The sequence below is a fragment of the Artibeus jamaicensis genome, unplaced genomic scaffold (genome assembly GCF_021234435.1).
Source record: "Artibeus jamaicensis isolate MK-2021 breed Jamaican fruit bat unplaced genomic scaffold, CSHL_Jam_final contig_471, whole genome shotgun sequence".
In the NCBI taxonomy this organism is placed as follows: Eukaryota; Metazoa; Chordata; class Mammalia; order Chiroptera; family Phyllostomidae; genus Artibeus; species Artibeus jamaicensis.
In genome coordinates, this window is record NW_026521850.1 from 9,454,679 (window position 1) to 9,471,650 (window position 16,972).

General features: G+C 46.2%; 1 protein-coding gene across 12 annotated transcripts in view; it reads left to right on the forward strand.

Annotated features, from left to right (window-relative positions):
- DENND1A (DENN domain containing 1A) overlaps window positions 1-16,972 on the forward strand; it is a 497,055-nt gene that overhangs the window by 428,001 nt on the left and 52,082 nt on the right. For 11 of the 12 annotated variants that reach the window (XM_037164241.2, XM_037164477.2, XM_037164323.2 and 8 more), the window contains 5 exons: window positions 1,365-1,469; window positions 2,006-2,093; window positions 4,056-4,096; window positions 6,470-6,541; window positions 7,760-7,816. In XM_037164241.2, coding sequence (XP_037020136.2) covers window positions 1,365-1,469; window positions 2,006-2,093; window positions 4,056-4,096; window positions 6,470-6,541; window positions 7,760-7,816 — 363 coding nt within the window. The remainder of the gene's footprint in view (window positions 1-1,364; window positions 1,470-2,005; window positions 2,094-4,055; window positions 4,097-6,469; window positions 6,542-7,759; window positions 7,817-16,972) is intronic. The other variant, XM_053667804.1, reaches the window with a different exon arrangement.

The window sequence follows — 16,972 nt, forward strand, 5'->3', positions numbered from 1 at the left end:
AGTTATGCCAGGTAATAAATGGCTTGAAAACTCTGTCTTTTCTCTCAGAAACTGGTGCTTTTTTTTCCCTCTTAGACAATTTAAAGTGGCATGGGAACTCTGTATTTTCCTTAAGGAATTGGTATACTTTTTTCCCCTCATTGACCATGTAAAATCTGCATTTTTCCCTTCTTCCTTCAACAACCAGGAAGCTAATTTTGTAACAGTGTCTAGGTACTCTTTTCCCCAAATAATTATGTTGTCTATATTTACACCTATTCCAGCTCTGCTTTTTTCTTTGTTCTGTGTGCTCACATAAGCTGCCTTGTATCCTTTATAAAATCGGGGGTATAACAATATAAAATAATTATTCCCCCTCACCCTCACTTTTTCGGGTCATCTTGCTGCCCTTGTGCAATAAGTCTGCCCAGTTGCTGGGCTAATATTGGCTAAATTTAAGCAGGAGGAACTCTTGTAATTTATAGCATCTAGACAGTAAATTTAACACTTATGTAACTCATTAAAACAGGATGAAAGTGGAGCTTCAAACGTCTCTATTTGCCACCAAGTCTGCAAAGCGAGGGCTACCTTTAATTCAGTTCAAGATATAAAAGTCTGATCTTTCAGAATTAAGAATACACCGTTAAAATTAAAGACTTGTCTGTAGATGAGTACTCCGATGCCTTCAAAGAAGGATGGAGGTGTTGACTACAAGATGGTTTGTTTTTGAAGCTTAGGGTGTCATTTTTTTGACTCATAAAATGCAGTTTGGTAAACGCGAACTTCCTTTTGAGCAGAAGCAGAAGATTGATTGGATGGTAAATTTTATTTTTGATCATTTCTGCTTTTTGTATAAATAATTCTCCTAAAATTCTCATTTGCTATTGGTTAAGATCACTAGGTAAATGTTTTTCAAATCCTGTTCCACAGTTGGTGCCTTAGGGCCTGCTTAAGTGCAGGGAGTAGGGAAGGGAAGACCAAGCAGAGAGAGCCCAGCTACCACCCGCAGCACCCACCAGAGCAGCGGGCCCTGTCGTGTAGCAGGGCCCCTTCTGCTTCAGGTGCTATCTGAAGAGCAGATATCTGTTCTCCCATTGGAGGGCCCATCCGCTGACTTGCTGTCGGGAGATGGAATGGGGCGGGGGTGGCGTCCAGCCTTTGGTTCCCACTCTGCCTTGGACCAGCTCTGACTCTGAGGAATGACTTACTCTCTGACACACCTTCCTTATCCAGAGACTAAAATGCCATCAATAGCCACTTCACCAGGTAGAGGAGGATGTAATTAATCTAATTAGCTGATGTAGAAGCACTGCCTAGTCGAGTTTAAGAACTAACCCCTTATACTCCATTCCTCTAACCATCTTCTCCCCTTCTCCCTTTCCCAGGGGGAGCCAATCACCTTCTGTGAGGAAGCCTTCGTGTCCCACTATCGCTCTGGAGCCATGAGGCAGTTTCTGCAGAATGCCACACAGCTGCAGCTCTTCAAACAGGTGCCTAGCCTCCCTAGTGTGGCCAGAGTTGGGATCCTTGGTGGGGCTTTCTGCTGCTGGCCTCACTGCGCCTGGAGGCTGCAGGCAGGAGACTTGGTGAGGAGGGTGCTCGGCACCCAGACAAACCCTTGCAGATATTCCGTGAGGTTTTACAAGCTGTTATAACCATGCAGCCCAGTTTCAGAAACTCACAGTCCCAAGGGCCCTTTCCTGTCTTGGCAAATGTGGTTCTTTGGTCACACATGGAGGTGCCAGCTGAATGGTTCTGTCTTGTTTATTTGTGCACACTGTTATTTTTTTAAGATTTTATTTATTTATTTTAGAGAGATGGGGAAGAGAGAGAGAAAGAGAGGGGGTGAAACATCAATATGTGGTTGCCTCTAGCACATCCCATTCTGGGGATATGGCCTGCAACCTAGGCATGTGCCCTGACCGGGGATCAAACCGACGATGCTTTGGTTTGCAGGCCTGCGCTCAATCCACTGAGCTACACCAGCCAGGGCCCACTGTTATGTTTTTGTTCTTTCTCTCCACAGTTTATTGATGGTAGATTAGACCTTCTCAATTCTGGTGAAGGTTTCAGTGATGTTTTTGAAGAGGAGATCAACATGGGCGAGTATGCTGGTAAGAAGTGTTTCATTTTCCTTTCTGTGCTGGGGGCTGTTGTGTGGGATCAGGGTGTGTTTGGCAAGGAGTGGCAGTGACTGCTTGTTTCCTTCACCGGGGTTACAGAGAAAGTGATTTCAACCCTGCCCCTGCAATGTTTGAGGAATTCCTTTTCATTTTCTAAGGAGATGCATGTTGGCCCATCTGAAATCCTCTGTGCTGGGGTCAATTGCTTCCCCAGGGTAGGGAGGGGGGAGTCTAGTTAAAAACATAGCAGCCAGCTTGGTGCAGTGGAAAGCGCACGAGGTATCAGATCAGGAGACCTAGGTTCAGGTCAGGACTGCCTCCTCCTCCTTGCCAGCGGTGAGAACTCAGTCATTTCAGCTCGCTCTTTCAGCTGAAATGTTTCTATCTTTGCGCTGAGAGCACAGTGCCTTCCCCATAGGATTCCTGTTACAATTAAATCAGAGTCCACGAGGAGAGGTTTGCGCAGTCATTCCCCCGGGACAGACCCTGGCACAGGCTCACTGCTCAGCAAATGTGTCTTTAAAACCTGAAAAGCAGTGCAGAGTGCCTGGTCTCTATGTGCCTTCAGAACTGGAGGGATCATCCTCTCATGTCTCAGAGGGGGCATCTGAGGCCCTGAGAGGTATTAGTGGCTGACGCTGCCTCCTGAATCCCTTTTTAGCATTCTCTCCAAGACCCCAAGCCTCAGTCTTTGAGAACAAAGTAAAAACTAAGAGCAAGATAATAATAATCATACTGCTGGCCTCCTGTTATGGCTGGACATGTGTCTGGGGTGGACTGTGCTAATGACCCAGCTGACCACCCATACACTCATAGAGTTGGGCAAACTGTTGCCTGCAAAACCCCTTTTGCAGGCCCATCTGGTCCGTGCTGCAGGGAGGGCATACTCAGTGAAAGCAGTGTGCAGTCCCTGGGCACAGTGGATTGTCGGGAGTACTTCTTGAGCACCTGCCGTGTGCAGAGCCCTGTAGGATAAGAAATGGAGGACCCAGTTCTGCCCTCAGGGAGCTTTTGGACTGGTAGGTGAAAGAGTTGCATAACTAAAGACAAAGGCACATCAAACCAGTGCAGGAAAAGGAGTGGAACCAGGTTTTTGTGCAATTAGAATGAAGCTCTGAGTTCTCACTGTGTAACAGGAGAGCTTCACATATGAGGCAGGTCTGAGTAGTTCTAACAGCTGAATATTTGATCCAAGAAGATGGGCTTTGCATATTGCTAAACTAAGTCAAGTCATTCAGAATGTATAGAAAAGCTGTTTACTGATAAGACCTCCTTATCCCACCAGACACAATGAACAAGTTCCCCAATAATGCCTCCTTTTTCTTTCCTGGTCACTACTCAAGAGCGTTGAGTGCTGAAAGTGTGTCCAGCTGTGTGCATACACTGTGTTTCCTGCCCTGGGGTGGCTCACAGGACTCTAGAGAAAACAGACTTCTGAATGTGTTCCCTGTTGTAGAGGGCTGTTCAGCTGAAGGAAGCTTACAGTGGAAATGACATCTGAGCTGGTGGTTGTGTGAACTGAGCGGGAAGAGCAGGGAACAGAGTAGGGAATAGTGACCAGGCAAGGAGAAGAGTGTTTACGAGGAATAGAGGACCATGAGAGTACATAGACAGGGAGCCCTGGGCAGTTTCTCAAGGCTGGAACAGAAGGTCCTATAGGACAGTAGCACAGGGTGGGCGGTGCTGGGACAAGGCACGGAACTCAGGGGTCTGCCCCTCTCCAGTATGCAATGAGAAAGACCATGGTTTATACTCCAGGCACCATGTTATCAGATCCCTGTTTGGGAAAGAAAACCTGTGGCGGCAACTGGCTGCTGCCTCCTTCAGGGCTGGGGGTGTGGGAGCCTCCATGTCCTCCAGATTTTGAAGGCCTGCATGCTGAAAGCAACTGGGGAAGTCCTGAGCACACATAACTGCTTTGAATGACAGCTTCTCTGCCTCCTCTCCCCCCAGGCAGTGATAAACTGTACCACCAGTGGCTCTCCACAGTCCGGGTAAGTGTGCACCCCCTCCGAGCCACCTGGGCACCACCTGGGCCCCTCCTGAGCTTCCTGGCAGCCCTGTGCTTCCTGGCCACCCACAGGGCTGCCATTCAGCCTGGGGCACTCCTTTCTGTCAGCTGAAGACAGCTTTTGTTTGTAAAGCCAGGTGGAGACTGGCAGGGCGAGACTGTCCAAAGCCATCTCTCAGTGAGGGTGAGGAGCGCCAGGAGAAGCTTCCTCATCCCAGGACAGTGGCCAAGGCGTGTCAGATGGGTGTCATCATTCTCAGAACATTTTTGCGTGTCTGTTTCTAGGGCCAGTGCAATTGGGAAATTTTCATGGGAAAACCAAAAATATGTCCCTCTTGCTGCTCTGCAGTGTTTTTCACAGCCAAGGCTCCTGGGAAGACGGAGAACTCATCACTGGGAGACGTTTTCCTCCCCTCACTGTTGTTGGAAACAGCTCCTTGTGGTGTTAGAAGCCAGGTGCTCAGGGCTTCAGAAGCCACAAAAGAATTCAGATTCTTACCTTTCTTTCTCACGCAGCTTTATCAGTGAGTGGGCACTGAAAGCCTGTGTGCCTGGCGCCGTACCGGAGCCAGGATACAGTGGGGTGCAGACACAGGGCCTGCTCCGGGGAAGCCCCCCAGCTTGTTCAGGAGGCAGGCACGTAAACAGGCAACTCCAACATAATGTGATAAGTGTTCTCCCCCTGCTGTAGGCCAAGTGTGCTGCTGCCAAGGCGGCGTCCCTTGGAAGTGGCTGCAGTTGGCCAAGAGAAAGCAATTCCTCGATGAAAGACTTCTTTTGTTCTCCTGGTATGGCCAAACAGGGCACTTGGCAAATCATGGACAAGCAATAAGGACTTGTTGATTGATTGATAAAGAGAGTTTACTATTCCAAAGGACCATTGAAATTGAATACTGAGTAATTCTGGAAAACAGTATGGAATAAATGAGTAGGTGAAAATTTCATATTTTCCTGCAACTAGAATGCTTTCTAGGTTAAGTTATAGTGTTTTTAATTAAAGCTCAAAATATCTAATATGGACAGTCACCAAAAGTTTTACTAAATGTTAATCCCAGTAACTCCATTACTATATCTTATCCTTTCATATATCTACTGGATTCAGTCTCTCTGCTTGAATTAGTTGAAATTAACTTTCGAAAGCACCACAGATCTGATTATATGATGCGCTTGATTTAAAATCCTAGAGTATAGGCTCCCGATCCTGGCCCTTTGTGAGCTGACCCCATCTGGCCTTGGCCTCTCTTGCCATCCCTCCCGTGACCCACTGACTGCTCGGTACTCACAGATGCACCATGGCTTTCAGCATCTGCACTTTTGTTGTACTATTTCCTATCCTCAGGATGTTCTTATCCTTCCTGTCCCCCACATGAACTCCTGCTCATCCTTTGTGGACCAGGCCAAATGTTTCACCTTCTAAAGCTATCTGCAACCTTGCAAACAATGAGCCACCTCCACGCTCCTATGCACCCAGCTAGTACATCTCTCATTGCCTTAGGTTGTAGTTACCCTGGTGTGCCCCCTGCACTGAAGTCTTTGAAGGCACAGACCGGCTGTCCTGTGCTTAATACTCTCAGAGCCTGGTGTGGGGCATCCCCTCGATGAGCCCTCATAGTGCCTGGACCCATATGCCTCATACCCATTCACCGCCTCCCACGTGTGCTGGGAAAGCCTTCCCTCCCCTCCCCTCCTCCTCCTCTTCCCCTGCTTTCTCTCCTGAAGAAACTGAACCAAGAAATCAGCATGTTGGATTTATACTAAAGCCATGATTAACATTTATGGCTATTCATTCCTTTTCTTTCTCAAGATATAGATGTTAAGGAAGGCAGCCTACCAGAGTGATTAGAAAATAACACAGGGTGAGCAGAGGAAGGTATGTGGCTGAGGGTAGCCTATTTCCAGAGTAGTCAGATAATCCTGGCTTATCAGGCCCCCAGTTTTCTGCCCCCACTCGGTATTAGCCATAGAGTCCATTGTTGTGAAATGTATCTTAATGCTGTCCACAGTGACTAGACTATCTCAAGAAGTCAAAGGTGATTGTGGGGAAACCTTTGCCTCAGAGAGCCTATATGAGCTTTCCTTCTGACCAGTGGACAGGTGCCAAGCAAAGTACTGAGCCTAGAGTCCCCTCAGCTCATTATCACCATCCCCGTCTCCAGCCAGCCTGCCCCCTGCACCCACAGTGATTCTGCCATGGCCATCACTAATTGCCTGGGACCAGTTACCATCCAGGCCTATTTCTCTAATTAAATTACACACTCTTGAAGTGTTGCTTAACTTGATTAAAGAGACGAGGTCTTTGTTGGTGTTGGCCTACTACATCTTCAGTCCAAATTGCTAATTGACGTTTTTATTATAGAAAGGAAGTGGAGCAATTCTGAATACCGTGAAGACGAAAGCAAACCCAGCCATGAAGACTGTCTATAAGTTTGTAAGTACTGGTGTTAGTCTCAGGACCCAAACAGCTCTGTTCTTTAGCATGCTGAGACTCTCAGATAGACCTGGTCCTGCACACAGAGGTGACTCACAGGCCACTGTGCTGTTTCCCAAGGCTCTCAGTGCCCTTACCCTAGTCCAGCGTTGATATCTAATGGCCAGATCAGTGACATTTTTAGTTTAAAGGGTTTCTGCCTCCAGTTGCTATAAGAGAGAAATGGGAGGCTACTGGTTTTCGCTTTTCGAATGCAGGCTGGGTGGCTAAAATGCTTGCTGCCCTGTGCCCATGCTTCTGAGGCCTGGAGGCGTGGTCTCTCGGGTGTTCTAGTGAACCCTTCCCATGTGTCCCCATTATGTCAAAATAAAGCAGCTCCCTTGCAGGTTACTGAGGAATGTTTATGGTGGGAGATACCCCTAATTTTTGTTCCAAATTCTTCACCCTCTCTCATCACTGCCCTTCCAGGAAAACGCTTTGTGTGCGAAACTCACGCACGCAGCAGAATGAAAGTGGGAGAGCCGTCAGTTCCCGATGCTCCACCTCTCACAAGCCTCAAGTATTTGTTTCTCATGGTTTCTCTTGCCTGCTGATTTCACTCTGAGCCACTTAACTGAGTGGTTTTGTTTTATTTCCATTTTTAATGTTATTCTTTCTTTGCTTAAATTGTAGTTGCTTTAATGGGTTAGGTGGCTGCCAACAGAACCACACGGGTCTAAAATGACAAACAGCCAGGGTGTCTGTGGAAATGAGATTTAAGAAATGGCACTAGAGAACCCCAGCAATGTGTCCATTCAGGCCATTCAGCCTAACCAGGAAATTGGCCCTGAGGCCCCGCCCTGGTGACATGTGATAGACATCCTGAATCTTGCACCCTGAAAAGCTGCTGCTTACTCTTACTGGTTGCTGTCATCAGGCTGCTGAGATAAATAATTGCAGAGAGCTGAAGAAGGGTTTTGGAAAGCAGGAGTTCTGGGGCGGTAGGAACCTGTGCCATCAAAATGCAGAAAATAAAATCTCTGCGGCCTCTTTAAGGGATTTTTAAAAATCTTTTAACATTGTATTTATTTTCAGAGCCATTATGTTTTCGACTTGATGATCCCATTTTTTCTTTTTTTTATAGTAATCAGAGAAGGTGATTCACCACAGACTGAAATCAAGCACAGTCCCTGCTGGAAACAGAACAGGAATCTTAACTTAAATTAATTTTTCATGCAGGCAAAAGATCATGCAAAAATGGGAATAAAAGAGGTGAAAAACCGCTTGAAGCAAAAGGTACTTGAAGTTCTTATTCAAAATGTATAAGTGCCGTGTCTGGAGCGCTCGGCCACGGAAGTGCGATGCGATCAATGGAGGGTGGTTGATACAGTGTGGTTAGCGCCCTTCAAAATGCATTGCCAGCTGTCCGGGAGTTTTCGCACCGTTATAAATACTCCCAGACAAAAAAAACAACAAAAAAAACCTCTTCAAGTAACATTAGACTCTGGCTTAAACCCACAAAGGCAAGCAAGTTTAGAGTTACTATTGTCGGTCTGTCCCTGGTCCTCTCGACCAGTCCCAGGGTGCCCCCAGGTCTGCAGAAATTGGCTCAGTCTCTCCATCTCAGCACCACTCCCTCCCACAGCCGGCCTGGGTCTGGTCATAACCAGAACCCAGAGCATCTCCAGAGAAGCAACTGCCATGGCTCCGGCATGCACAGGGCACAGACATGGCATAGAGGGAGGGTTTCAGGAGGACACGCAAGTTCTTCCCACAGTGGTGGTTTTTGACCCCGAGGAACCCCACAGTTCATGTCTGAGATTCTTGCGGGGCAGGGAGAGGCTTTGATTGTCTTCTTGGGCCAGCACTAAAATTGTACAAAATCAAAGAGGTTACATACCAACTAAGTCCTCCTATCTGATTCTCTAGCCTTGTGCAGGGAAGTTAATACACCAGCACTAAAATTGTACAAAATCAAAGAGGCTACATACCAACTAAGTCCTCCTATCTGATTCTCTAGCCTTGTGCAGGGAAGTTAATACACCAGAAAGGCCATTTTCGTACGAATGCCATCATCATTGCTATTGCTGCCACCCTTCATTAAGCACTCAGGATGGTCCAGGCTAGGAGCTTTCCTACCTAACCACCCAGCAAGGTATTATTCCCATTTCATGTGTAGGGAAACCATGGTTCAAAGGGGAAGTCCTTTGCCCACAGGTTATACTGTCTGAGCCCAGCCCAGCCAGGATTAGATTCCAGATCCATACACGTCTGCATCTCTGCTCTGCTCACTACAATATTTCGTACTGCCTTCCTGAAACAAGTGGTCCGTTTGCTGAAAGATGTTTGGAATCGTTTCCTTCATTTATCCCACTCACCACAAATGTGCCACTCTAATAAGAGCCCTGGTCTATGTTGGCAGTTTTTAAAAAATTGAAAGCAGTTTTAATTTTATGAAGTCAGAAAGGACCTCTAATTAACTTGAAATGGTCAAAGGAATTGATTCCTTTCTTTTAATTGCAAAATAATTTGCTCTGACTAAGCATTTAATTTCTTAGTTTCAGCTGAGAGTGAAGTTTTAGCAGCTAAATTCAAGTCCTGAAATAAAAATCTTGTAACGTAATCCAGAGAGACCTTAACTGCGTTCTGCTGTACCCTGCCAGAGACTGGCAGTTGGAATCCTTCAGTACCTAAATACACCTTTTTACCTCCTACCCCAGTTGCATGGAACTGAATTGGATCGCAGGTATAAAATGGAGTGGCAGGGAGGGGAGAGTTCTCTCGCCAGATTTCCCTCCTAATGACCAGATCCCCTTACTTGAAGTGAGCAAAGAAAGGGCTCCCGTTTCCGACAGAGGACAGATGAGCCTCACTGGCCAGATCTGCTCTCCGCAGGCCATTGCCTCCCTCCTCGTATGTGTGAGCTTTAAGAAAATCCCCTTTTTGTGATATGTAACATTTCTGCAAATAACTGGTAACGCTCAGGGTTTTTGATACTGTTGTTCAAAGGTTCATTTAAACGATCTAGATCTCTCCTCTTCTGTGCCATCTCCCTGTCCTTCCTTCCCCTGATAGTGTCTGAAGCAGATTTTCTTTCCTCCCCTTCTCCCCTTCCCCTTGCCAGTCTTTTCAAGAATAACTTCAGGAGATAATGTTCTATAGAGAGTGTCAGGACGTTTCAGGTGACACAAATGGTGAAGGCATTTTATAGAAACGTGGCTTGTCACCATCGGGCTGTTGACAGATCCATTAGTGCACCCTTTTCAATTTTCACTTTCCCCCCTTCGGTCTTACGGATCTCTCCAGACCTGATACTTTGCAGTTGCGCTTGGAGGGGCTCTTCTGTAATCGAGACTCCAGCGCTGCTCAGTGCAGGCAGGACTCAGTCTTCTGCAGGGCTGCCAGCTTCCTTTCTTGAGCTAATGTAGGATTTGGCTTCATCTGACCTCTCTCACTGCAGTCAGAAATATTTCCTTGGCTTTCTCATCCCCCTCTCTTCCTCCCCCTCCCCTTTATATGGCAACAATCTATGTGGCTTCCCCAATACATATAATGCAGACATCTCAAGTTGCATTTCTGCTGTGAAATTGAGGCAGTTACCAACAAAGATCCAATTTTCAAATGTACTGGGTTGCCACCTGGCCTCCTCTAGCTGCAATGGTGACCTCACAGATATAATCAAGAACACAGTCTTGCCCTCTGTGCCCTCGCCTTGGGTTTGAATTGCAAATAGAAAATGTGGGGCTGACCTGTAGGGAGGTCACCATGGTGTGTGGAGGGTCCATCCCTAATATGACTGAGCATGGCCCCTTCTCCACCCTTGTTCATTTGTGCTGCCGATTTGCAAAGCATCTGAAGCAAGAGCTTTCAGGGTACCCATGTGACCACTGGCAAATAATTGTCATAATACTATAGTGCAGCATAGTGTATAGCTGCAGCATAGTTGGAATACTGTAGTGTATATTCCAACAACAAAATACCTGCTCTGCTTCAGCCCAACAACAAAAAAGAAGGATGGGTAACATATTTCTCTGGATAAATGGAGCAAGGTGGTCAAGTTCTTCTACAGCTTGGCCTCCTTTGAAGTCTGACTTGCTCAAAATCAGGCAGCAGAGAAATGGCAAAGATGCTGCCATGGCATCACTTTCTAATGGGAGCGTAGAGCGCTGCCCTCCTGAGCATCACCTGCCAGACCTGGCCTGCGGAGGACGACTGCCTGGTGGGCTGGGGACTGTCAGCGGACTGTCCAGCCATAGTGCCATGCAAGGCTGGCAGCAGAATGCCCTGTTTTAAAAGCAGTGGCTGCACACACGCTCCTCCTCACCTGCAGGGAGCATTAAGAGATTCACTTAAGGGTGTCTTGTTTTTCTTTTGGCCTATTGGGGAATCCCTGAAAAATTATCTTTTTTTTTTCCAGTGTCAAAATGATCTCATCAAATGGTCCCATTTCACAGCCCCTTTTAAAATTTCTAAATCTTTGATCGTTAAAAGATTCATCAAGCTTGTTGATTTGGTTTCTGTAACTAAAAGGAGCAAATTCTTTGTTGGGTTAGCATCTCTGGCCAGATGTCCCCTAGTGTGTTGAAGGCAGTGAGTACGCCTGTGTGGGGCAGGGACATCAAGGTAGATTCATGTTGAACAGACATTTTCACACCTTACCACACAGCTGTCAGCTCCCAGTCTCCAGACTCAATCACAGAAATTCCAACTTTGGGTCCTGTTTTGATATCAGTATTCATGTTCTGATTTGCATTTGCTGAGGTGTGAAGTAGACCGGAAGAGAAGGGCTCTACCCGAATCTGAAAATGGAAACCAGCAATCTGAGTCAGAGATGATAAGGCCTCCACTCTACACCCCTGGGGTTCTTTAAATCCCCAACACTGTGGTGTGGCATCTGGGCTTCTGAGGCAGATGAACTAGATTCCACGCTGGTTGTATAAGATACTGTGTGACCTTGAGTAAGTTACTTGACCTCTCTGAACCTAGTTCTTCTCATCTGTAAACTAGGAGAAATAGATTTTTGTGGGATTGTTCTAAGGATTAAAAGAAATAATGAGTTTAAACAGCAACACTTAGTAGCCACTCAGTGAGTCAGAGCTTCCATCTGTCCGTTTTCTCATGTCCCCACACCTGGAGCAGCCAGTGTGCCCACACCCTGTGTGCACACCCGAGAACATGGCGGGCACAGGACCGCCTCCCTGTCGGCCACCCACACAGCCACCAGACAAGTATTTCTAGAGCACAGCTCTGGCCGAGTCACTCCCCTGGTTAAAACCTTTCTCACCTTCCACCTCCTCAGAATGGCCCACTGTCATCCACCCCTCCTTAACCAGGCTGTGCCGTCTAGTTCCTCTGGTCTGGGAACACTCTACTCACATTCTGTGCCTCATGAAGTTGTTTCCTCAGCTTTTTCCATGTCCAGCCCCCACCCCACTCCTACCCAAGGCCACTGAGAGCCCCCTTCCTCCTCTGGGTTCCTGCCCCCTGGCTTCTGGGGGCTCTTTCCAAGGACTTCTCAAATGCTGCCCCTGCCTTCTCCACACACAGGTAGAGATTAGACCTCAGGCACAGTTTTTGATCCAGCAAATTCTTAGGGAAGGGATAGGAACTGAATTATTTTCTCACCCCTTTGCTTTACCAAGGGATGGGAACTTACAGGAGCCCAGTGCTCCGAGCAGAGCCCCAGAGCCCCTGGGAAGAGATGTGCCACCCAGTGGTGGCCTCTAACCTACAGCTTCATCCAGGGCCATCCTTCTGTGTGACCCTTGGAAGGAACAGATTTATCCATCCTGTCAGCTTCTTGGTTTTCCTTTTTTTTTTTTAATTTTTTTTATTGATTATGCTGTTACAGTTGTTCTATTCCCCCTTTCATTCCCCTCCACCCAACCCCCCCATCCCTACCATTACCCCCCCTTTAGTTTATGACCATGTGTCTCAAGTCCTTTAGATTCTATATTTCCCATGCTATTCTTGCCCCCCTTCTATTTTCTATCTACTGTCTATGCTACTTATTTTCTGTACCTTCTCCCCCCTTCTCCTCCTCCCACTCCCCTGTTGCTAACCCTCCTTGAGATCTTCATTTCTATGTTTCCACTCCTGATCTAGCTGTCCTTTTAGTTTGCTTTCGTTTTAGGTGTGGTTGTTAATAACTGTGTTTGTTGTCCTTTCACTGTTCATGTTTTTTTAACTTCTTTTTCTTAGGTAAGTCCCTTTAGCATTTCATATAATAAGGGCTTGGTGATGATGAACTCCTTGAATTTGATCTTATCTGAGAAGCACCTTATCTGTCCTTCCATTCTAAATGAAAACTTTCCTGGATAGAGCAATCTTGGATGTAGGTCTTTGGATTTCATGACTTGGAATACCTCTTTCCAGCCCCTTCTTGCCTGTAAGGTCTCTTTTGAGAAATCTGCTGACAGTCTGATGGAGACTCCTTTGTAGGTGACTGTCCCCTTATCTCTTGCTGCTTCTAGGATTCTCTCCTTCATTTTAATCTTGGCTAATGTAGTGATGATGTGCCTTGGTGTGTTCCTTCTTGGGTCCAACTTCTTTGGGACTCTCTTAGCTTCCTGGATTTCCTGGAAGTCTATTTCCTTTTGCCAGATTGGGGAAATTCTCCTTTATTATTTGTTCAAATAAGTTTTCCACTGGTGGCTGTGCCTTTCCCCCTTCTGGTATCCCTATAATTCAGATGTTGGAGCATTTAAAGATGTCCTGGAGGTTCCTAAGACTCTCCTCATTTCTTTGAATTCTTGCTTCTTGATTCTTTTCTGTTTGGCCATTATTTGCTTTCTTCTGGTCCACTCCATTGATTTGAGTCCCAATTTCCTTTTCATCGCTATTGGTTTCCTGTGCGATTCCATTCATTTCAATTAGTTTCGCCTTCATATATTTGTCTAATTTGTGGCTATAATCAACCAGTTCTGTGAGGATCCTGATCACCAGTGTTTTAAACTGTGCATCTGAGAGTTTTGCTATTTCTTCCTCGCTTAGATCTATAGGTTCTGGGGCTTTGAGATCTTCTTGTGCCATTTTTGGTCTGTTCGCGCCCTTTAAGTGTGAGAAGCAGCGCCTTGGACTCCCAGGTCGCTGGGTTGTGACGCTGTATGTGGGGGCGTGGTCAGAGCGGGGAAATGGCGACCCCCTCTGCTGTTTCTCGCATCTGGGTGAGGAGCAGGGCCTGAAGTGGTTCACCTGGGCCGGGCCACTCAGAGTCGCTGGGTTATGTCGCTGTATGTGGAGGTGAGGTCAGAGCAGGGAAATGGCGGCGCCCTCCACTGCCGCTTGCCGCGGGGACCCACCGGGCCCCGGTCCAACCGCTCACTCCCTCGCCTGTCCACCCGCACACAAATGCGTGACCACTGTCAACACGCAGCACCGCTCCCCCGCTGTCTCCCCCACGGTCGCTTGCCTGGTCGCTCACGCGGTCACTCACTAGGTCCAACCCTGCGCCTAGATTCCGCACGTCTGGATTCCACGCCTGAGTCTGTCTGACCGAGTTTTCCTGTGCAACCCCGATTCACCAGCCGCTGGTTTTGCCCCTTACTGGTCAGGCTGAAGAATTTGTTGTTAACGGACTTCCGAAAAGTTCAATTTTCCGTGTTCTGGCTGTGTTTTCTGTTGCTAATATTTAGTTGTCTCTAAACTTGGTTGTGTGAGAAGGCACGGCACATCCACCTATGCCTCCATCTTGGCAGAAGTCCCTTGGTTTTCCTTTTTTAAAATGACATTGTGACGGTCAGTATTTTTTCCTATTTGTAAACAAAAATATGGTCATTGAAGAGAAAATTCAACAAATCAGAACAACAAAAAGAAAATCATCTCATTTTGTAACCTGCATTTTTCACTTATATGCTAAACGTTTCCCAGACCGCTAACTTCCTTCCACATGTCATTGTTTAAATAGGTACATAAACTTTCACCTTAGGGACACAGCTACCTTACTTAATCAATCCCATTGTTAGACAATTAAGCTCCAATTTTTTTTCTAGGCAAATATCTTCATAGATAAAACCTTGCAGGAATTATTTCATCAGGATAAATTTCTAGAAATGAAATTAATGGGCCAGACGACATGCCCCTCTGAGGGTTTTGATATAAATTGCGAATTTATATTCCCACAGGAGTTTGTATTTGTATTGCTGCCTTTCCCCCATACTCTGTACTGGCAGCTTCCCAGTGAGCTCTCAGGCCAGTTTCTTTCCTCATGGGTCCCAAGACTTGCCATTACTGGATCCCTGCTCTGCCTAAGACCTCTGCTAACAGACACAGTAAAGGACGCTCAGCAGCCCTATATCTTCCTTGACTGGGGCTCCCCCCACACTCAGCTCTCCGGGGAGGAGACAGTTGTCCTTCCCTAGGGAGAAGAAATAATGCAGAAGTTAATAAATTGGTGGGGATATAGCCTTGGGGCTTTGCAAGAAGCCTTTCGCACCTTTGAGTCTTCTAACTAAATAAAATTAATGTGCTGCACTACTTTTTTGACGCACAAGCACATTTGTATATTGGACACATTTGCCTTCCAAATGTGCAACTCAGCTTTACAAAGATTGATGGAGAGCATGTACTGTGTTCAAGGCTCTGGGGCAGAGAACCCAAACCCCAAGGAGTTCACAGTCTACAGGGATAAGAAGATAAGTGTGTGCCCAGACACCATGAGGCGTGGCAGCGCGAGCTCATGTCAGAGACAGGGCTTCTGAGAAGATCACAGCTGCTGACTTGCTGAGTGCCTTCTGGACTCAGAAAACCTTCTGTTGTGCTATTGTTAAGGTTGACAGGGTTTAAATGCCAGAAATCACATAGCTCTGGGTTCTTCTACTTTCTAGCTGTGTAGCCTTGGGGAAGTCGCCCTCTCTGAGCCACATGGTGTTTCCTCTCCTATAAAAGCATGATATTCCTATTACCTCTCAGTATTTGTGGAAACTAAATGTGAAGGTCAAGGGGCTGGAACAGTGCCTGCCAGTAGGAGGCGCTCACCACAGGGCAGCTCTTTTTAGATGGTGTGCTTCCCATGTTGCAGGAATAAGGATCTAACATTCGGTTTGCACAGTATTGTAACATTTTTCAAAGCTTCCTCACATCTCATCTCATTTAACCCATTGTCCCAGTGGCTTTGAAGTTTCCCAAGCAGGAGGTGGTCTTCCCATTGTAAAAATAAGAAATAGGTTGTAGAGAGGTTGAGTGAATTGCAAAGATCAGACAGCTAGTAGGTGGTGAAAAACAAAACTAGGAGATGGTGTTACCTGTAAGCTTAAACTAAGACATTTCCCCCAAAACTACCACATACCTTTTTTTAAATAGCTATTGTCGTATAGTTTTTATCATCATCGGTATTTTCTTACCATGTTGCCTTACTGTTCCATTCCTTTCTTTTTTTCAACCAATCATTCACACACACTTGCAGTATTTTTCCTGAACAAAAATAGTTCGTTTCTTTTGTTTTTACTGGTTGGCTTTATTCAACCTCTTATGTCTGTCTAAGTAAACCCACTGGATCCAAAATGCCCCTTTAACCCTTTGTTACTCTCTGGCACAGAAATAGCTCCAACCCTCTTTGTTCCACTTGACCTGAGCACCTTAGGGGAGGCCTCTTTCCAAAAGAGCCATTTCCAATTGGCTGTCGGCAACCTCCCTCCTCACTGAGCCTCACTCAGCCAGGCCGAGGCTTGTGGGCCACTTGACGTAAGCCCTGCCTGCAAAACCAAGAGGTCCTCCTCCCACTGCTTTGGTACCAAGCAGTACAGAGTCTGCAGCTGGGTGTGTGGGGCGGACTTAACACACACATACACACAGCAATTCCTGACATTTATTGAGTACCATGCACAGACCATTATTAATGCTCTAGACACTTTTATGTTACATGACCCTTTATACTTCGTAACTATCATATCCCCATTTTACAGATATGGAGATTGAAGTTCACAGATGTTACATGTTTCATCCCTAATACATTATTATTCAGTAAGGGACCACTTTGCACCATATGCCACCATCTCTATTTGGCTGAGAAGTTAAAAGTAACCAATGGTTAAGTCCTTATATGCAGAATTTAATGAGTGCCAGAGCTGTGTTTTGTTAATCAAAATGTATATTTTTGCAATTAGAAGAATTGCAAATTGTATTTATTATTTCTATGAGTTACTTTTACTTGGAGAAAAAAATAATGATTTCAATGCATCTTACCTGTTTATTTTGTCTCTGCCATGCTTCAATGAAGATTGAAGCAATTTTGGGACTTGAATAAAGCACGCAGTCCTCGTGGCAAAAGTGGGCACCGTCCACACATCCCAGAGCTGTGGGTCTGGTCAGCTGCCAGCACTGGCCCAAGAGGCCATGACCTGCCTTTTGCACACTGGGGCTTTTCCTTTCCTTAAAATCTGACTTCATCAGAAGCTCAAATTAAACATAAATTTCTGCATTTAAAAATATTACCTTGGTACCCTAAATTTTCTC